This window comes from Petromyzon marinus, chromosome 63, assembly GCF_048934315.1.
Source record: "Petromyzon marinus isolate PM22_M1 ecotype Great Lakes invasive population chromosome 63, UKy_Petmar_22M1.pri1.0, whole genome shotgun sequence".
Taxonomy (NCBI): domain Eukaryota; kingdom Metazoa; phylum Chordata; class Hyperoartia; order Petromyzontiformes; family Petromyzontidae; genus Petromyzon; species Petromyzon marinus.
This window is the reverse complement of record NC_133729.1, coordinates 5189414-5211357: the sequence shown is the minus strand read 5'-3', so window position 1 is coordinate 5211357 and position 21944 is coordinate 5189414. Positions and strand designations below refer to the sequence as shown.

Here is a 21944-nt window from a genome sequence, read left to right as displayed (position 1 = left end):
TACGTGATGACGCATTTGGGGACTGTCACGTCATTGCGTACGGTAGTGGCGTAAAATAATACAGAATCAGAATCTTTATTTAGTTTTATTTGTATATATTCTTAAGCGATTTGTTTACCTTTTCTATACTTTGCAATCCTATTCTATGGTTCTTTCGGTAAACATTTGTACTTTGCAATCCCATTGATTTTGTATTGTTCGTTGTTGTAACGTTTTGATCCGCCCCTCGTTGGAGACACTTGTGAAATAGAGCTTTCTATCTCATCGGATTCCTCCAGGATGAATAACAGATTCTGACAAATATTTCAACGTCGGCAACCGCTCGATCGAAAGAAAAAAACGTCCACTGCGCAATTACGTCATTTCAACGTACGTCATCGCGCTTACATTTGCGTCATCGCGCAGGGCGGTGGCGCGAGCGCGCGCCTGCGTACACAGTACAGCGCGAGACGTCGCCGCGCAGGGAACGCGTACGTCACCGCGCAGGGAACGCGGTGACGTCATCGCGCAACTGGCGGGGCCGTGGACAGTTGGGGAAGGGAGGGCGTGGCGGGCTCGGAGTCGTGGAGGCGGCGGCGCTGGTCCGAGGCGCGAGGCCTCGCGGCGATCTCCATCCCGGGCGGAATGGAGGAGGCGTTCTGGGCCATCGAGCGCGGGCAGGGAGGCTGGGAGCGCGCCTTCCAGGTTCGCCGCCCGGCTGCTGACTGCTGCGTACTCGCACGGGGGCACACGTGGACTGGTGTACAGTGTGCACGTGCTGTGTGTTTTGTCTTACGTGCTGCCTGTTTTGCTGTGTACTGTCTGTGTACTGTCTGTGTGATGCCTGTGTGCTGTCTGTGTGATGCCTGTGTACTGCCTGTGTGATGTCTGTGTGATGCCTGTGTGCTGTCTGTGTGATGTCTGTGTGATGCCTGTGTGCTGTTTGTGTGATGCCTGTGTGATGTCTGTGTGATGCCTGTGTGCTGTTTGTGTGATGTCTGTGTGATGTCTGTGTGATGCCTGTGTGATGCCTGTGTGATGTCTGTGTGATGTCTGTGTGATGCCTGTGTACTGTCTGTGTGATGCCTGTGTACTGTTTGTGTGATGTCTGTGTGATGCCTGTGTGATGTCTGTGTGATGCCTGTGTGATGTCTGTGTGATGTGTCTGTGTGATGCCTGTGTGATGCCTGTGTGCTGTCTGTGTGATGTCTGTGTGATGCCTGTGTGCTGTCTGTGTGATGTCTGTGTGATGCCTGTGTGCTGTTTGTGTGATGCCTGTGTGATGCCTGTGTGATGTCTGTGTGCTGTTTGTGTGATGCCTGTGTGATGCCTGTGTGATGCCTGTGTGATGTCTGTGTGCTGTTTGTGTGATGCCTGTGTGATGCCTGTGTGATGTCTGTGTGATGCCTGTGTGATGTCTGTGTGATGCCTGTGTACTGTCTGTGTGATGCCTGTGTGATGCCTGTGTGCTGTCTGTGTGATGTATGTGTGATGCCTGTGTGCTGTCTGTGTGATGCCTGTGTGATGCCTATGTGCTGCCTGTGTACTGCCTGTGTACTGTCTGTGTGCTGCCTGTGTACTGTCTGTGTACTGTCTGTGTACTGTCTGTGTGATGCCTGTGTACTGTCTGTGTGATGCCTGTGTGCTGTCTGTGTGCTGTCTGTGTGATTCCTTGTGTGCTGTCTGTGTGATCCCTGTGTGTTGTCTGCTGTCTGTGTGATCCCTGTGTGCTGTCTGTGTGATCCCTGTGTGTTGTGTGCTGTCTGTGTGATCGCTGTGTGCTGTCTGTGTGATCCCTGTGTGTTGTGTGCTGTCTGTGTGATCGCTGTGTGTTGTCTGTGTGATCCCTGTGTGTTGTGTGCTGTCTGTGTGATCCCTGTGTGGTCTGCTGTCTGTGTGATCCCTGTGTGTTGTCTGCTGTCTGTGTGATCCCTGTGTGCTGTCTGTGTGATGCCTGTGTGATGCCTGTGTGATGTCTGTGTACTGTCTGTGTGCTGCCTGTGTGATGCCTGTGTGATGCCTGTGTGATCCCTGTGTGATGCCTGTGTGCTGTCTGTGTGATGCCTGTGTGATGTTTGTGTGATGCCTGTGTGCTGTCTGTGTGATGCCTGTGTGATGTCTGTGTGATGTCTGTGTACTGTCTGTGTGCTGCCTGTGTGCTGCCTGTGTGATGCCTGTGTGATCCCTGTGTGCTGTCTGTGTGATGCCTGTGTGATGTCTGTGTGATGTCTGTGTGCTGTCTGTGTGATGCCTGTGTGATGCCTGTGTGTTGTCTGTGTGATGCCTGTGTGCTGTCTGTGTGATGCCTGTGTGATGCCTGTGTGATGCCTGTGTGCTGTCTGTGTGATGCCTGTGTGATGCCTGTGTGATGCCTGTGTACTGTCTGTGTGCTGCCTGTGTGCTGCCTGTGTGATGCCTGTGTGCTGCCTGTGTGCTGCCTGTGTGCTGCCTGTGTGATGTCTGTGTGATGCCTGTGTGATGCCTGTGTGCTGTCTGTGTGATGCCTGTGTACTGTCTGTGTGATGCCTGTGTGCTGTTTGTGTGATGCCTGTGTGATGTCTGTGTGCTGCCTGTGTACTGCCTGTGTGCTGTCTGTGTACTGCCTGTGTGCTGTCTGTGTGCTGCCTGTGTACTGTCTGTGTACTGTCTGTGTGATGCCTGTGTACTGTCTGTGTGATGCCTGTGTGATGCCTGTGTACTGTCTGTGTGATGCCTGTGTGATGCCTGTGTACTGTCTGTGTGATGCCTGTGTGATGCCTGTGTGATGCCTGTGTGATGCCTGTGTACTGTCTGTGTGATGCCTGTGTACTGTCTGTGTGCTGCCTGTGTGATGTCTGTGTGCTGTCTGTGTGATGCCTGTGTGATGCCTGTGTGATGCCTGTGTGCTGCCTGTGTGATGCCTGTGTGATGCCTGTGTGCTGTCTGTGTGATGCCTGTGTGATGTCTGTGTGATGTCTGTGTGCTGTCTGTGTGATTCCTTGTGTGATGTCTGTGTGCTGTCTGTGTGCTGTCTGTGTGCTGTCTGTGTGATCCCTGTGTGTTGTCTGTGTGATCCCTGTGTGATGTGTGTTGTCTGTGTGATCCCTGTGTGTTGTGTGATGTCTGTGTGATCCCTGTGTGTTGTCTGCTGTCTGTGTGATCCCTGTGTGTTGTGTGCTGTCTGTGTGATCGCTGTGTGCTGTCTGTGTGATCCCTGTGTGGTCTGCTGTCTGTGTGATCCCTGTGTGTTGTCTGCTGTCTGTGTGATCCCTGTGTGTTGTCTGCTGTCTGTGTGATCCCTGGGTGCTGTCTGTGTGATCCCTGTGTGTTGGTGTGCTGTCTGTGCGATCCCTGTCTGCTGTCTGTTGATCCCTGTGTGTTGTCTGCTGTCTGTGTGATTCCTGTGTGTTGTCTGCTGTCTGTGTGATTCCTGTGTGTTGTCTGTGTGATCCCTGTGTGTTGTCTGTGTGATTCCTGTGTGTTGTCTGCTGTCTGTGCGATCCCTGTGTGATCTGCTGTTTGTGTGATCCCTGTGTGTTGTCTGCTGTCTGTGTGATCCCTGGGTGCTGTCTGTGTGATCCCTGTGTGTTGTGTGCTGTCTGTGCGATCCCTGTCTGCTGTCTGTTGATCCCTGTGTGTTGTCTGCTGTCTGTGTGATTCCTGTGTATTGTCTGTGTGATCCCTGTGTGTTGTCTGTGTGATCCCTGTGTGTTGTCTGTGTGATTCCTGTGTGTTGTCTGTGTGATTCCTGTGTGTTGTCTGCTGTCTGTGCGATCCCTGTGTGTTGTCTGTGTGATCCCTGTGTGTTGTCTGTGTGATCTTGAGCTGCTCTGAAACTTCCCATCGGTGACGTCTGTGCATATAAGATGCGTGTGTGTGTGTCTGATGTCTGCATACACGTGGTGTGTACTTGAGCTGCTCTGCACGCTTCCCACTGGTTGATGTCTGTGCATCCTAAGATCTGTGTGCGTGTGTGCACGTGTGCAGGACCTGGCCCGGGACAGCTCTAACTTCCCGTGCCGTGTGGCTCACCTACCGCTCAACCGCACGCTGAACCGTTACCGCGACGTCAGCCCATGTGCGTCCCCCCCCCCAATCGCTACCCAGCGTCGCCGCACGATCCAATCGCACAGCGCTGTGCATGAGTGCGCCCTTGCGTGTGTGGGGTTGCTTCTGTGTGTGCCTGCGTGGTTGATTCTGTGTGTGTGTGTGGTTGATTCTGTGTGTGCGTGGCTGATTCTGTGTGTGTGTGTGCGTGGTTGCTTCTGTGTGTGTGGTTGATTCTGTGTGTGGTTGCTTCTGTGTGTGCCTGCGTGGTTGATTCTGTGTGTGCGTGGTTGCTTCTGTGTGTGTGCGTGTGGTTGATTCTGTGTGTGTGTGCGTGGTTGATTCTGTGTGTGTGTGTGTGGTTGATTCTGTGTGTGTGCGTGGTTGATTCTGTGTGTGTGTGCGTGGTTGCTTCTGTGTGTGTGTGTGCGTGGTTGATTCTGTGTGTGTGCGTGGTTGATTCTGTGTGTGTGCGTGTGGTTGATTCTGTGTGTGTGTGCGTGGTTGATTCTGTGTGTGTGTGCGTGGTTGATTCTGTGTGTGTGTGTGTGTGGTTGATTCTGTGTGTGTGCGTGGTTGTTTCTGTGTGTGTGTGCGGGGTTAATTCTGGTTGATTCTGTGTGTGTGCAGAGTTCAGTCATTTGCGGTGTAATTTTTAAAATTTGGACCAATAACGCCACAGTGCAATGGTCTGCACTCTTACGTGCGATGTCGTGCAGTATTATAGCTATTACACCGGCATTAATCATTGGGACGGCCGCTGGATTTTAAACCATGAACCTCTGCAATGAGCGGCGAGCGTGCTACCGCCGGGCGGCAGTGTCAGCGCCCTCCTCGCCCCGTGTTTTTGATAGCGCATCCGGAGGGCGTTGCTTTGTGTGGTGTTTACTTGTTTGTGGGGGGGGGGGGGGTGTTTGTATTTTTGTGACGTTGGGGACCAGATGACGACAGTCGGGTGAAGCTGCAGAGGGGAGATAACGACTACATCAATGCCAGCCTGGTGTGCGTGCCCCAAGCCGGCCGCAAATACATACTCACGCAGGTGCCCGCATGACCGCACGGATACCTGCTCACATACACGAGTGCACCTACAAGCATTCTCGCCATGGTGGCGAGATGTCAACTCCCTCGCTTGGTATACGGGAGGTCATGGGTTCCATCCCGACCCTTATGCCTGTTTAAATGGAGTTTGTGTGTCCTCCCCTGTAGTCGCATGGATTTTTCTCCGGGTCCTACCAGTTTTTCCTCCTTCACATTTCGAATCAACATGTGTTTAGAATATTTGGCTGCTATAAATTTCCACCTAATAAGACACTTTGCTGAGCTATCACTTGTGGCCAGGTTTGCATCTGATAAAGAGATGTATAGTCGAGTTACTCCTTACCTGGTTGAGTAAAAATAGTTGAGTCTATAGTTTAGCATATACCTACGTAGAAAACATCAACAACATCTGTTGGCCACTCAGTAGGCGGGGATGTCACCACAGCGGTATTGCCATTCTAGATGCACTTTTGAGGCTATCACGTGAAGTGTGGAAGGGTTGCTGCTGTCAAAGACCAAGGAAATAACAGTCGACTGACTGAAATGACTGATAGATGCCCCACCTGTCCTCTCCAATGTGCCATCTTGCTGCGTTTTGGCCGCCTGGCACTCAGTCCTAGCATAGCTCTTCCACCTCTTGGCATGCAGTGGCTGGGCGTGCGGGCTACATAACCCAGCCAACGCAGTCTTATCGGAGGAGCTCACCGATTGAACTGTGTTCCAATTTTTCCAGGATCTGTGAGCCCGAATAATAACGCAGAGCTCTGGCCTATTGATATAATCATAGGCCTTGACCAGGTCATTAAAGCAGATGGAGGTCCCGGGTGGAGGTCCCGTTGAAATTACCTACACCTCTGCTGAAGCAAACGGACGGAGAATATGGCATCTTAAACCAAAATGGTGCTCTCCCCTCAGTGTGACTGTCAAGGTTATGTTGAATCACCCTTGCCAGGACCTTTCCCGGCACACTGAGGAGGGAGATGCCCTGTTATTTGTTGCAAGTGCTGGTCGCTAGGACCTCTGCAGGCCAGCAGGGCACACAAGGGAGTTGGTGACCAGCACTACACCTGGCCGCCTTTGTCTGCCCCGTACCAATGTTTACACAATGCAACTAGATACCCATTTGAGGCTCAGTCGACTTTGGGGAGGCCCAGCGCTGGTTCATTCAACACCGGTGATGGTAGCCGTGAGTGGGAATCGAACTCGGGGCGCTGGATTGGTCGCACAGCTGCCAACCCAGCTACACTACCGCTCCCCACCACCACCAACCACTACTATCACCACCACACACGGCTCATCTCAATTTTAACAACAACCCCAACCCGTCTTGCTCCACGACTCCCTTCGCTCCCTCCACACAGGGACCTCTGCCACACACGTGCGGTCACTTCTGGCAGATGGTGTGGGAGCAGGGCTCGCGGGCCGTGGTCATGCTCAACCGGCTCGTGGAGAACAACTCGGTGAGTTTCCCGGCGCTGTCTCTGGACAGCATCATCATTGGCCATGGTCAATCCACTGCTGGATGAAAGGCCTTTTAAAGCTGCTGCCGCCTCCCACGATCTTGCGATGTAACAAGCCACCCAGCACCTGCACAGTAGCTGATTTTTAATGCTATGAACGCCGTGCCGTGCCGGCCTTCGTAGGTGCTCCCAAACCGCGCTTGCCCCAAAAGTCTGCTGTCAAAGACGATGCACGGTGGATCTTTGCCTTGTGTGTGCGCTGCTGCAGATTAAGTGCGAGCGGTACTGGCCGTTGCCTGACCACCCCGAGATGATTTTCGACGACACGGGCGTGCGTGTGGTGCTCCGTCGCGAGCGCGAACGCCAGAGCTTCACCATGCGCCGACTCGAGCTGGAGTTCCTGCCGGTGCCTGTGCCCCCCCCCCCCCCCCCCACCACCTCCACCCCACCACTACCTCCCCCCCGCTCCCGCAACTCAAACCCCAATCCCCGTGACTACTGACCTCCTCCCAATAAAACCTCAGCATGCGTTTAGATTATTTTGCTGCTATACATTTCCACGCTATACGAAGCCACTTGGTTGCGCTGTCGTTTGTGGCCAGGTCGCTTCTGTAAAGGAAGATAATAGTTTCGTGGGCTTTACCTGATAAGATAAAAAAAGGTAGCTTCGTTATATACTTTGCACTCCTATTGTGTTTTTTTATTGTTTGTTGTTGTAACATTCTGAGCTGCCTCTACTGTGTGAAAAAAGCTTTATATAGCTCGTCAGATTCCTCCAGTATAAATATTCTGATAAGCAGGTAATTCACATTAATAACGAGTTGTTTACTATAGAGCTGCCCTCCTTGACGATTTCTCAAGCGTGGTTTTATGTGCAGTGAAAAGACTTTCATCACTTCTCATTTGAAGGGGCACCCACACTGGCAGCATCTGTCCCGTTACGGCATGTGGTTGACTCAGCACCTGGCATGAGTCTGAAGCCAGTAGGGGACAATGATTGCTTTGTGGTCTAGCCTAGGGGGCACCCCCAGGGACAACTCTTCCTATGCGGCACAATGTCACTCAGCATGTGGTCTGCGAGAGGGCACTAGCCTGCCAGTAGGGGGGGGGGGGGCGGCGTTGATTGGCTACGTGTCATCCCGATCGAATCATTTTCAGTGTTAATTTGATCTAATTGGGAAATTTGGGCGGTGATTCCAGCACCACACGATGGTCTTTTTACCCACTTGGAATGACAATGCGGTTGATGTTTCACGTCCACTGTGAAGTCGTGATATTAGCCAGGCCCGCCTGCCAGTTTCGAGCCACAAACCTCTGCAACAAGCGGCACAAAACGCTTCACCGCCGGGCTGCGTCATCGCCGGCTACTGCATTGTGTGGCGCTTTCAGATGCTCTTCTGCGGCCGTCTGGAACACTCTCCCTTACCGATATTAGGAGGCCACTGGAGCAATACGCTTTTAAATAATCTAGGTTTGAAAGCTAATTTCTTGAGAACTGCTTTTTGCGTTCAGTTGGTCCTTCCTCCCCGCACCTACGATAATGACGGTTGGCTATGTACGGCGCGAAGGAAGTTCAACGTATACGTACGCACATCTGATGACGGCCGCGACTGCGTTGTCGCGCAGAGCGGGGAGCGCCGCGAGGTGCTGCAGTTCCACTACACGGCGTGGCCGGACTTCGGCGTCCCGTCATCGCCCGCTCGCTTCCGCGCCTTCCTGCAGGCGGTGCGCGCATCGGGGGTCCTGCACAGCCGCCATGGCCCCACGATTGTGCACTGCAGCGCCGGCATCGGTCGCTCCGGCTCCTTCTGCCTCGTCGACGCCTGCCTGGCACTGGTAGGGACAGTAAAACGCGTTGGTGGCGGCGGCGGTGGTGGTGGTGTCAGCTTGTCTGTGTGTGTCGTGGGGAGCGGTAGTGTAGCGGTTAGCGCTACGCTGCGCTATGAACCTGGCGACCCGGGTTCGATTCCCGCTCACGGCCAACACCAGTGACGATTATCTGAACCGGCCCCGGGCCTCCCCTAGGTCGACTCAGCCTCAAATGAGTACCTGGTGCGGTGTGTAAACATCGCCACTAGGGAGACAAAGGCGGTCGGGCGTGGTGCTGGCCATCCACCCCCTCGTGTACCGTTCCGGCCTTCATAGGTGCTCGCTAACAGCACTTGCCCCTACAGTCTGTTAAGGCTATACGGGGGATCTTTGTACATGGGTGTGCGTGTGTATGTATGTGAGGAGCGGTAGTGTCACGGTTTTAACGCGCTGCGCTACGAACCCGGTAACCAGAGTTCGATTCCCGCTCACAGCCAACACCAGTGACAATTACCTGAGCCGGTTCTGGGCCTCCCCTAGGTCGACTCGGCCTCAAATCAAAACCTGGTGCAGTGTGTAAACATCGCAACTGGGGAGACAAAGGCGTGGTGCTGGCCACCAAACCCCCTCATGTGCTGCACCAGGCTTAATTGGTAAAACCGGAGGACCCCGGAGAAAAAATCCACACGACCACAGGGTCGTGCAAACTCCAAATATGCAGGTGTCAGGGTCTGTATCGAACCCACGACCTCCCGTACACGAGGCGAGGTAGTTAACATCTCACCACCGTGGCGCCCGATGACCTTCCAAGCGATCTTGGCGAGGGAGGGTGGGCGATTTGTTGTGCTTTGTTACGCTCCCATTTGTCGCCCTCCTCCGCTCTCTTGCAGCTGTCGGAGCGAGGCGAGGTGGACGTGCGAGCCGTGCTGCTGTCGATGCGACGCGCCCGAATGGGCCTCATCCAGACCGCCGACCAGCTGCGCTTCTCATACCTCGCCTTGCTGGGGGAAGACACGCACTCCCAGGTGAGCATCACGGCCATGCCGCCGCCGCCGCCACTGCTGCTGCTACATTTTAAGTTTGCATGCGTTATGCTTTTTTTCGCCCAGGAGAGGTTCGCTGTGATCCCACAATGGGGAACAGTGGTGTAGCGGTCAGCGCGCTGCGCTACGAACCCGGCGACCCGAATTCGATTCCCGCTCACGGCCAACACTGGTGACGATCATCTGAACCGGTCCTGGGCCTCCCCTAGGTCGACTCGGCCTCAAATGAGTACCTGGTGCGGTGTGTAAACATCATCGCTGGGGAGACAAAAGCGGCCGGGCGTGATGCTGGCCACCCACCTCCTCATGTGCCGTGCCGGCCTTCATAGCTGCTCGCTAACAGCCCTTGCCCCAATAGCCTATTAAGACTGTACAGGGATCTTTGCCTTTGATCCCAGATAATTTTTCAATTTAACGCCAGTTAAATTGTGTTGGGTTTTTTTCTTGCTGAGGGAGGAAATCAAACAACCCGGGAGGAAATCCATCCTGAAAATAGGGGGAGAATATGAAACTCCACGCAGAAAGGTGCATGAGTCAGGAATGGAACCCAGGGCCTAGTTACCTTGATCAGACGTGTGGCGGAAGGAAAACAAATGAGACTCATCCTTGTCTCTTGTGAGCTGGTTGAACAAACTTGTAACGGGCGCGCAATAAGTACGTGAAACGTTCGCGTGAAGCTCGCACTGCTTTTGTTTGACCAGTTGAGTACTCAAAAGAGAACAGGATGAGTGTCATTGGCAAGGGAGACCTCGGTTGCCACAGTGGCAGAAGCTACAAGACGAAAAAAAAAACTGAGTACGACAATGAAAGCGAATAGAAATATGAGCAAATGAAACAAAATTTACGTTGTTTTTTTTTTTTGTTTAATTCCTGGCAGGACGACGACAACGACAACGACAGTGACGGTGAAGATGAGGACACCGAGATGCTTCGCCTCACCCCGCTGCCACCCCCCCCAAACACCCCACCGCTCCCGCCCCCCCGCCGCTCGCTCGAACCTACGTCGCCCCCCTTCTTCCCGGCAACCCCAGAGGGTAAAGCAGACCCCCCCGGACTCCCCGCCAGACCCCTGCCGGGCCCGGCAAGTGAAATGCCAGTGGACGGGTGCGTTAACGGACAGTCGGACGGGCCGGCCGACGCACGGGAAGAGGTAGAGGCGGGCGGAGGCGCACAGGGAGACGCGCAGATTGGGGGACGGGGAGAGCCGCCGGTGGGCGAGCTTGCCGACGAGCGGGCAAAGCCGCGAATGGACGATTGCGTGGACGCCCGGAGGGATCCGCGGACAAACGGGCGAGCGGACAGACGGGACGAGCTGCCGCCGCCTCCGGCGGGCTCGGGCTTGCAGGGAGACGCAGGCGCAGATAACGGACGGGGAGAAGTGCGGGCGGGCGAGGGCGAGGCCGAGGCCGGGCGGGAAGACGCAGCAGGGGACGGGCTGGGAGATGTGGATGGGAAGCCCAGGCTGCGTGCGGTCGGACAGGCGGAGCGCCGCGTCGGCTCGCGCGAGAATCGGCGCGCGGACGGGCTCTTCGCGGGCGGGCCCAACGGCAATCCGGTGCAACAGGTGGACGAGACCCCACAGGTCCGCGGCAGACGCGCTGCACCGTACCCGTTGCTGTACCAGCTGGCCGCGGTGATTTTGCCGGCCCTGCTGTTCGTCGCTTACCGTGCTTTGTTTGCCGAGCGGCGGTGATGGTTGGGTGGGTGATGAGGTTTTGGGGGGGTGGTGGGGTGGGGGTGGGGGGGGGTTACAGGGAAGGGGTGGGGGGCGGTGACTGTTAACAATGACGACTTGTGCCGCGCGTCCTTCGACGTGGTGCGCCCGGCGTCCCGCTCCTCGCCTTTTGAGAGCTTCTTCGGCGCTCGATTTCAGTCGCTGATGGGGAGCCGCACTCGCGTCACCGTTCTGCTCCGAGGCTGAAAAAAAGCTTTTCCGTGGCACGCCAAGCGAAACGTCGGCGTACGTTGCGCCGAACGGCAAGAGGTACGGCCCAAAATCGCCGGAAGAGCTGAGCTGGGACACTGTGGACGATGCCCGAGCAGGTGCGCAGGGCCTTGACGACGGTGGGGATGACGACGCCGAGGATGAGCTGCAGTGACCGTTGCGCTGGCTGCGTTACGGGGACAGCGGCGGCTGCAGGGGACAAGGAGAAAGATTCCCGTGCTCACAGCGGCGCAAATTGAACTGTGGCCGTGAACAGTTTGATCGTTTATACCATTATGCTCATTCTTACAGAGAATGTGTTAACGCGTGCAACGGGTTCCATCGCTCATTCATGCGCCCACACCCTTGCCCCTGAATGGCTCTTGCATTAAGGAATGCACATCAATGAGTTAACGAGGCTACGGCGGGCTCGTCGAATCACGCGGGTGGGTAGGGACGGCCATGAGCCGTCACTCGCCCGGTAATCACGGCCACGTTAATGACGCAGTGTTCGTACAAGCGCGCCTTCGAGATACTGGGGAAAATGCCGAGTTGAAGGGTGGGTTGGGCCGGCACCCCACTAAATCCATCCTCTTTACAAATCCAGATGTGTCCATGAAGGACAAATGTTACCCATTTACAATCATGAAATTTCTGTTGTTATTATTACGATGGCTTTTTTGTATGAAAATGGGAAGAAAAAAAAACAATGTAAAGATATAACCACTGCAAAAAAAAAATCACCAAAATGTCACAAGCCAATTCTGGACCTGCACGCTCCAAAATGACAAAGCTCCGTCGCTGCAGGACTCCGCTGTGCAGGACTGCGCCAGGGCAGCACAGTCTCACGGTAATGTTCCGGTGCAGCCGGTGTAATTGTGATCGTAAAATATATCCAACGTTTCTATCATAATTTTGGGTCCCCCCCCCCGCTCCCACGACACACTGCACATTGCTAGACGGCGACGATGCACAATTTCTAGCCTAGGTCACAAGTGCGCTCCTCGCCTGCAGGCGTAGATAGTTCTACCTCTAAAAAGGTCAACTCGTAAATCAGCCTATTGTTTTGAATACTCTACGGAAATTGTTTTAACGCAGTGCAGCGTCGCATATCCGACCCGATCAATGAACCACCCGTGCAGTAGCTGTGCATGGTTGTAACAAGGTAATAGTTTCCACAGGTTGTAACAAGTCCCGACCTTTTCGCAAAAGTATTCTGGTAACAATTTCCCTGCACTTATATAACACTTGGCTTAATAGACCCCCAACAACTCAAGGCACCTTGCATCGCAACGCATCTCAACCATTCGATGGGCCCACCCCCCTTCAGCGGCAGGCTGTCCCTGTGAGTCGACGCAAAGCGACTCCGTTGTTCTGCCAGTGGGTGAGCGCCGATTGCAATGTTGCCGTCTCAATGGGGCACTTCCTTAGCGTGCATTCGTTTCTCGGGCACAGTCAAGGGTTTCCCCCCCCCCCCCCCCGCGTTAAATCGAGCTGCACTTGAAATCATCCCGTGACCCATTTCGCGCGCACGTGTGGTGCGAATTCCGTGCCACGTAGACGTCCTTCGCCTCTGCCCATGTGCCAGTCCCCTAACGAGTGGGATATGTGACGCTGTATTGTTGGTATATATATTTTTGCACTGGCTTTTTTTGTTTTATCCCCCCCACCACCACCCGCACGCAGCAGGGATAATGCACTATGCAGGTTGGAGGGGGCTTCGCGCTTGCCCGCTTAAAACCGGGCCTAACACCCGAGCTAATCCGTCCCGTAGCCAAATCGCGCAACTCGCCAGGCCCACAACTCCTTTGCCCACGTCTCCGCGAGGAGTTTGCGGCTACCTAACGGCTCTCGAAAATGCGTCACCCAATCGATCGCCTGCAACTGCTTTTTCCCCCACTTCTCGGCGAGTAGTAGATGCGCCGACAACAACAAAAAATGTAACGGCGCTTGTATTCAGGATTGCGATAAGTTGATTATCAAACGCAGTTTGTAAATGCGTCACGCGACGGAACGCATCGCTATGCATCACCGAGCAGGTCGCCTGGAAGGCGAAGTCTGTGCTCTCATCCAAGCATGAGCAACCGATTGCAGAGACACGCCCACATAAAGCAATTTAGTTGTGTGCATCCAACCTGCTCGGCGTGTGAAACCGGTGTTAAGGGTCTGTGCTCGTGTTGCTTGCCTCATAATCGACAGGCCCGGGTTGGGTCTTGGTGCGGGTAGCGAGCTTTGTTGTTGGAGGGGTTGGGCCTGGGTGGTAAGCTGCGGCGTAGGGTTGGGTTTTTTAATCGATGAGTTCACGCATTCCTACCGACGGAGCAAATGTTCCCGTAGTCTACATGTTAAAAAGAACATTTTGGAAAAAGTAAGACGCACCCCAAACGTGTGCCTAGTGGTCAATAAAGTTATACAAATGTCTGGTCAACAACAGCTGCCATTAACATAGCACTTGTACCAGGCTAGGTGCACTTTTAGACCACGTCAAGTGTGGAAGGCTCACTGGCAGGAGGTCATGGGACAGGCCCAGGTGCCATGGGTTGATTGATTTTTTTTTTTAGCCGCCCGGTGCTCCACACATTGTAGTCAGCGTCACTCCTCCATTGTTGTTGGAGGGCAAAGCCTTCAGCTTCCCAGTAGCGTCCTTGACGAACCACTCCCACAGAGGCTGATCTTGACACCACTGGTGTCACTCATCAGCAAGTCCAATCAGATCCACATTCTCCCGTATCGCATCAGTCCATCTCATCTCCAGCCTGTGCCTTTCCCGTTTAGTTCCCTCTGTCCGACCAAACAGAAGCTGCTTGGGCATACAGTGGCTGGGCATGCAGGCTACATGCGTTGACTGTTAATCCAGTCAATGCAGCCTTGCCTGCTGGAGGAGCTCACTGATAGGACTATGTCCATTCCAGTCTGGTTAAACCCAGGATGGATTGTATGCAGGCCAGCCTCAATATTTGGAGCCGATGCGGATATACTTTTCAGGGCTCCACATTTTGCAAGCATAGAGAAGGGAGGGCATAACTGTCCGAAAAAGACCTAGAGCTTTGTTTGAAACTATAAGCCGAGTAGCTTTCACACAGTGTTTCGTGGCTGATGAATAGATTATGCTGCTCGACTGATTCAGAGTGAGACTTCCACTTCTAAACCAGAGTTGGCCGTAACCACACTGCCCCGATATGGATACGTTCCACTCAATACACAACTGCCCCATCACTGATGGGGAGTTGAGTTGGTTGGCTGGCATATTTGATGTCATAAAATATCCAGGCAGGGCTAATGGTAAGGCCCCAGGTTCAACAGCAGAGTCTTCAACGACTTCTCAGAGTGAACAAAAAATACAAGTTCATCAGCATAACTGACATGGATGACTAATAGGGAGCCATTCCTTAATCGAACCCAGGCATCGATCAGCCCCCGATTGTACCTGTACCAGATGGAAAATCCCCTAGTACAGCCATTGAAAGTGTCTTGAACTAGGTGGTTAAAGAAGATGTTAAATAGTGTAAGGGCCAGAGAACATCACTGTCGCTCAACAAGGTGAACAGAAAATGGCTTTGACTAAAAATTGACCAGGGCCTGCATGAAGGTTCTTAATGATTGTGAGCAGTGTCAGGGACCCTGTAAACATGAAGAATAATAAAAAACCCTGGCCTTGAAGATATCATAGGCCTTGACTAGGTCAATACAGAAGAGATGTAGGTCCTGTGGACATTCCGTAACATCTCTGGTGTAGACGATGAGACGGAGAATTTGGCGTCTTTGCAGGAACGCCCTGGTCTGAAACCACAATGGGGTTCCACAGGCCTCTCCTCGGCAAAGGGGATGTTGGTTACTCATCGTCAGGATATTTCCTGGCATAGAGAGAGATGCCGTGATGGTAGTTGCAATCATTGGGCATCCTTCCAATCCTGCAGAACCCATTCTGTGCACCAGACAGTTGCAATGATATATATAGGGTAGCCTGCACACAATCCTCCCACGGCAGTTTGCTTGAGAGGTCATCACTGCCCGGCGCTTTTTCTGGTCTCAGGCTCTGGATCACCCTACGTACTTCCTCAACACATGGCACATCAGCCAGCCGCTCGCAGGGAGCGGCTACTTCCTCTTAATATTTGAGGCATGGCAGCCCAAATCAGGGTCAACCCCATCTTTCAATTATCTATCTTGATTTGAAGCTTTCGTGACTGCAGGAATCCATACTCTCTGGTGCTTTCGGTAAAGTCACGTAGGTAGAAAAAATAAAATAATATATCACGACGTTTCGATCGCAACACAAGCAATCGTCATCAGGTGGGACAACCACGGCAAGAAAAAAAACTGCTGAAGTGGGCCACGGCAGATCTCTCGCCTACTTCAGCTGTTTTTATTTTTCTACCTACGTGACTTTACCGGAAGAACCAAAGAGTATGATATTATCTGAGCCGAGGGGTTTCCTTTTCCCCAAGACTTAAGAAATTATCTGCAAACCTGCAGACCTGTTGCTGGGGGGGGGGGGGGGGCAGGTGGAGATCCAATCACCTTTTTTCCCCCTTAATGGTGGTGGCAGGTGTGGCGCTGCAAGTTTTTGTTAATGGAAGTAATGAGTGAATTGTGGTCGTGCGCCACCGAGGCAGTTTCCATCTCAAAGACATTGGCATACTAACACTCGCACTCACAAAGACAAGACAAAGTCACACAGCTCAGCTACTCGGATTATGTGACGCACGACCTCCTACGTTTGCTTTGAAATACGGCGGGGGGGGGGGGGGTGTTGGGAGTGTGTCTTATAATCCAGAGAATTCAGTGTACTTATTTGTGAATGTACGTGAACGTTTTTCGACTTTTAAGTCCGTAGGAAACACTGAAATGTGGACCAAATGTTTATGCATACAGAATGTACGATCCCTTCAGATCTTGGAAGCTAAGCAAGGCCGATAACACGTGCTACGACATGCGTGCGAGCACGATCGTCATTACATATGTCAGATTATGGGTGAAGCGTTGGCGCAGTGGTTAGCACGCTGCACCACAAACCCGACAAACCCAAGTTCGAATTCCAGCCACGGGCAACATCAGTGATTAGTCACATCTGAAACTGTTCCTGGCCTCTCCCTTCGCCGACGCACACTTGGTCGGCGCGGTGAAGTATGGTCAAACATTGCCCTCGACCAACATTGCACGGGGAGGGCTTCCCCTCCGTGAGTGGTTGGATGCATAGCTGTATAAGGACTTATTACACAAGATAGTGTTAACACAAAATAATGGAACCTATAAAGTAACACAATAAGCTGCCAGATCGCCTCCACTTATCTGCCCTTCCATGAAATTTAATTTAAAAAATGTACTCATCCCATCCGCCACGCGGAATTCTGGTAGCGCATAATTTCAGCAGCATTGGTTCAACTTAAGCAAAACTCTGTGCTGCATTTGACATAGCGTCTCATGAGCAAAGCCAGACTTGCTTGAACATATGCTGGTGAACTGCATGATGCTTACTTGTAGATAAGTATCCAATGGGTGATTGTAATATGATATATATTTACATGCATAGCAGTAGACAATTGTATATAGTTGCACGTATACACGTGCACGCATTCGTTTGCGTGCGAACAAAAGGTCAAACATTGTGGAGAACGAGATGCTTCGGGAATAGATCATGCAGACCGCCCCAGTGTTAGCATTAATCTCATGGTGATGAACGTCATTTATTTACCCAGCAAAGGGTCTCACGAGGTTTTCAGTTATCTCTTTCAGGAGGCTCCGTCGCTTGCGCTGTTTTGTAAAATTGCTAAATGTTTCAATTCTGAAGAGCTCAAACGATTTCTTTCATTTTCCGAATTGCAATTATTCGTTAGCCTCTTCCCCGCACCTCACGATTACAGCGCGGTTGGCTGTGTACGGTGCGAAAGGAGTTCAACATACACATATACAGGATACAACATTTATTGTGATTTCTAAGAACACTGCATGTGTGAGAAAACTCGCTGGGGCACCGCAAAAAAAAATAAGCCCACAGCGTGCAAGGGAATGCCACTCAAGCATTCGCGAGACCATTCGCTGTACTGTCATCTCCTGAACCACCTCACAGTCTTTCTGTGTATATGATCGATGAAAGTGCAACGATTTCAGTGGCATCTGTGCAGTATGCAGATTCATGTTTTTGGACACCAACCCCCTCCCCCCCCCCCCTCAAATTGCATTCCTATTGTGCTCTTGGGCGTTGCGTGGTGAAACTCAACATCCGCTGTGACCCCGCGCTCACAGCGGTGCATGCGCGTGTGTTGAACTTCTTTCGCGCCGTCCTTTCGCCAACCTTGCTAACTGTAGGTGCGGGGGAAGGACAACTAAACACGAAAAAAAACAGTTGTAAAGAAATGTGTGTTTCAATATAGATGTAAAGGTGCATAGCTCCAGTCGCTTCCTAATATCAGAAGGGAGCGTTCCAGACGGCCACGGAAGCGTATCTGAAAGCGCACGCTGCGGTGACGAGATGTTAACTCCCTCGCCCGGTGTACAGGAGGTCGTGGGTTCGATCCTGACCATGATCCTGACGACTGTGTATTTGGAGTTTGCATGTTCTCCCCGTGGCCGCGTGGATCTTTTGCCTCCAGGTCCTACGGTTTTTGCCCTCCACATTTACAAACATGCGTTTGAGAGTATTTGGCTGCTTGACATTTCAACAGCGGCCACTTCGTTGAGCTACCATTTGTGGCCAGGTCGCGTCTGAAAAAAGAGCTGCGTAGGTCGGTGGGCCTTACCTGGTGAAATAGTTTAATGGTTTTAGTTTAATATTGCAGAACTACTTCTGACCCCTTCCAACGAGTGACCTCTTATTGACACGTGGTGGGGGGGTGGGGGTGGGGGCGCTGCACGTTTCCACATGCCCTGCTGCAGCGTGTAATGGTCATCGCGTGGGCAGTCGGGCCGAATTTATTTTCCATTTGAGCCGGAATTATTGCCAAGTTACGTAAACAAGCAAACGTGAGGCTTTCTGCGTGCGCGTTCATCGGTGGCTGGACTAGAGGTCAACAATCTGCTGAACAGGAGGAAGGAAGCGATGTCGTGGGATGGTGGCATCGGCAGCACTCGTTGAGATCACGCCCTTGAATAAAGCCAAGAGTAGTGAAGTAGTTACAAAACATCCTAAACAGGATACGTTAAAAGGACAATCTCGCGTTAGGATGCTTGAAATATGTGGTGGAGGGTCTAACCACTGTTTTTGTTTTGAATAATTTTTTGGTCTTCCCCCCCCCGCCCCAATTTATTCCAATTGTGCTTTTTGTTTGCCATGAAATGAAAAATCATTCATTAAACTCGCAAAGCAGTGCAGAAGATTTTTTTTCTCCAGGACCACCCGAACACTCAATGGAGTGGCCTGTTTATCTTTTACACAGGAGATGGCCCACGATCCCCACACTCTGCTTGATATTGTCACGTAACATTTAAACTGTAAAAAAAAAAACATTTTAGCCAAGTCACAAAATCAAATTTCACACGGAAGCTTTTTTTTTTAGCAGTCATTAGTGATGAGTCTGAGACCATCAACCCCTTACACCTAAAGCCCGTTTGATCACAACTCAATTAGCTAAGTCAGACATGGGCAAAGTACGGCCCCCGGGCCGTATACACGGCCCCCGGGCCGTATACACGGCCCGTTGGGCTTTTTAATCCGGCCCGTCGAACTTTGTCCAAATATTATTATTCAATTACATTTTACCTTTCTCCTGTAATGCCCCATTTCCGCATTAGATGGCGCACTTTGCCTTGCAAATAAATGCTTTGCTACCTGTTAAAGGCCAAATCCTTTCATGTAATGATTTTTTCATGTCATTTATATTAGTTCACACAAACACTCCATCCATCTGTTCCTGGCCCGGCCCCTCTGTCAAATTTTAGAACCCATTGTGGCCCGCGAGTCAAAAAATTTGCCCACCCCTAAGCTAAGTCTATGGGTTATTTATGAATGTGTGAGTGTATATAAGTCATTGGTGACCGGTGGGGAGCGGTAATGTAGTGGTTAGTCGGGTGCGCCACCAACCCGGAGACCCAGTGACGGTTATCCAAACTGATCCTGGGTCTACCACTAGGTCGACTTGGCCATAAATGAATACCTGGTGCGGTGTGTAAACATCCACATTGGGGAGACATCCACCCCCCCCCCCCTCGTGTGCTGTGCTGGCCTTCATAGGTGCTCGCTAACAACACTTGCCCCGACAATCTGTGAAGGCTACACGGGGGACCTTTGTCTTTGGTGACCAGTCTAATTCCGTCAACTCTCGACATTTAAGCACCCAGTTGGGTCACCGTCGGCTGAAACCCAGATTAAAAACCCAGACCCTCAGCAGTACTCACTCAATACGGGCCACCCGGCCCACTTCCCACCTCATGCTAATTCTATGGGAGGGTTGGGGGGTGCTCCATAGAATGTGGGTCTCTATGTGTAAGCTGTCGGTGACCAATCTGAGCCCATCATCTCCACACTTGAGAGCCCCGGTGTCCTTATCACGAGTGGCTGAAATGCGGGATTCGAGCCCAGGATTTTAGCGGTACCCGCTCGCCGTGTTTGACCGGAGCCACCCGGCCTCCTGTCCACTGGTTTTGAGCGTGGTGGTAGCACGCCAATGTGGCCCTTAAACTAGACCAGTAATCGTTCAGCATTCCAATGCATTTTTTTCTAAGTGTATATTTTGTTTTGTCATCCTTAAATGTTATATTGTTCTATGTATCAATGTGGACATTTATTTTACTGGAGGACTGATGTCCCAGTGCTTATAGTCATGCGGGTCTCTTTTTTTTTACGGCACGCTTGATACCGGCAATAAATTTCTAAAAATGTTCTTTTGGGGATTTTTTTTTATTCCCTTCCAATTATTTTCTAAATGTGCTTTCAATGCGTCCATCCGAAACTCTCAGAGAGTGGTGCATCATGATCCTCCTGTTGCACAACTACTTCAAGTAACCTCTTAAATAAACAATACACCTTGCCATATCTGGCCCTCTACATACATTTAATGTACGTCTTTTTACACATCCTAGCGGCTACGCAGCTTTCTGGGAGTGATTCCAGCAGCATTGGTTAAACACAAGCAAACTTCAAACCGGTTTCAGTGTCCATTGTCTCAACAGCACAGTCCGGCTTCCTCCTGTTCAGAATCACAATCCTTGTTTAGACTGGAGGAATCCGATGAGCTATAAAGCTCTTTTTCACAGATGTCCAGTATGGACGGGTCAACAAATTACAACAGCACTCCCAGAAGGCTGAGGATTTGTGTAATAAAAATGTTTTTTTTTTTTAACGGACGGACAGATATGTGAAGGTGCGTTGTCTGCTTATTTTGTTACTAATTGTAGTGATGCATCTGCTCCATCGCTGGACACTTAAGGCCCCGGGCGTTTAAACGTTAAGGCGATGTTCTTCATTGCAAGTACCGCAGGCCACTGGCGGGCCACTCACGTGCGGCCCCCAACAATACACTAATGTGAAAATGCCCCATCATTGCGCTGCTGTCAAACCCCAGTGGTTTCAAATGTGTGTCGGCCCTCGCACTGACTGATGTCTTCTCGGTGAAAATGCCCCCCCCTCCCCCTCCCCCCCCCCTCTGCAAATTAGCGAAGAACACTGCCTTTCAAGAAGAACTGACATATTTTGGAGACGCCATTCTGCCGAGGGGTGGCAAGCGTCTTGAAAAAGAGGTTTATAATAATAAAACTATTAAAAACAAACGTATTTGACCAGGTAAGAAGGCCTACTGGGCTATGGAGCTCTTTTTCAGAAGCGACCTGGCCACAAACGATCGTTCAACGAAAGTGGCATATCACCACGTGGGAATGTATAGCAGCGGCCAAATACTCTGCACGCATGTTTCTAAATGTGGAGGGAAAAAACCCACAGGACTCGAAAGAAAAATCCACACAACCACCGGGAGACATGCAAACTCCCGAATATACAGGACATCAGGGTCGGAGTCGAATCCACAACCTCCTGTGTAGCAGGCGAGATACCTAACATATCGCCACCGTGGCGCTCGAATAAGTGACCTGGAATCTCAAGAGCTTCCCTTGAGAATCGGGGAGACTTTTCCAAACCACAATTGGGAGCGCTGGCTGTCGACTCTTGACGACTTGAGGCCTAAGTGGCACGTGGTCAGCCTCGTGCTTGCCTGCAATTGCTGGGTGGTACTCTTCCGAGATTCACCGTGGCTGCACGTGAGAGCCTCACACCTCGTTCAACCACACGAGTGCTAACCTCGTCACGTGAACACCACTTGAGTTCACCGTTTGGAGTACTGTATAGTGTTTGCCTTGACAGTGATAGTTTGATAGCCTATTGTTACCTGTACAGTGATCTTTTTTTAAGCCCTTTAGCGTTTATCTGGGCAGTAATATAGCCCAGCCCGTTGGACATTGATTACCTGGACAGTGAAACGGTGTTTAATAGCCGAACGTTTATCAGGACAGTGATGTAGTGCTTTTACTATAGTTCTATGGGACAGTTGTACATCCTGGTCCAGATGTCATGACCCCCCAACCAATTGACCCCGAACGTGTTTTAAATGGGGGGGGCGGGCGGGGGGGCGGGCGGGGGGTGTGACAAGACATCTGGACCACCCTGTGGAATGTAACTTCCAGTTTATTATTACAGCCTGCAGATGCTCAACCAGGGTTACAGTCGCTGGGAAT

At 51.8% G+C, this 21944-nt stretch overlaps 1 protein-coding gene across 1 annotated transcript; it reads left to right on the top strand.

Moving 5' to 3' along the window:
• Window positions 1–394: 394 nt before the first annotated feature.
• On the top strand, window positions 395–20101 carry LOC116956061 (tyrosine-protein phosphatase non-receptor type 2-like). Its single transcript, XM_032977492.2, has 8 exons — window positions 395–684; window positions 3946–4036; window positions 4947–5047; window positions 6408–6506; window positions 6775–6912; window positions 8133–8342; window positions 9206–9340; window positions 10236–20101. Exons 1-8 carry the CDS (start codon window positions 625–627, stop codon window positions 11049–11051), a joined length of 1650 nt encoding a protein of 549 aa, XP_032833383.1. The 5' UTR covers window positions 395–624; the 3' UTR covers window positions 11052–20101.
• The last annotated feature ends 1843 nt before the right edge of the window (window positions 20102–21944 follow it).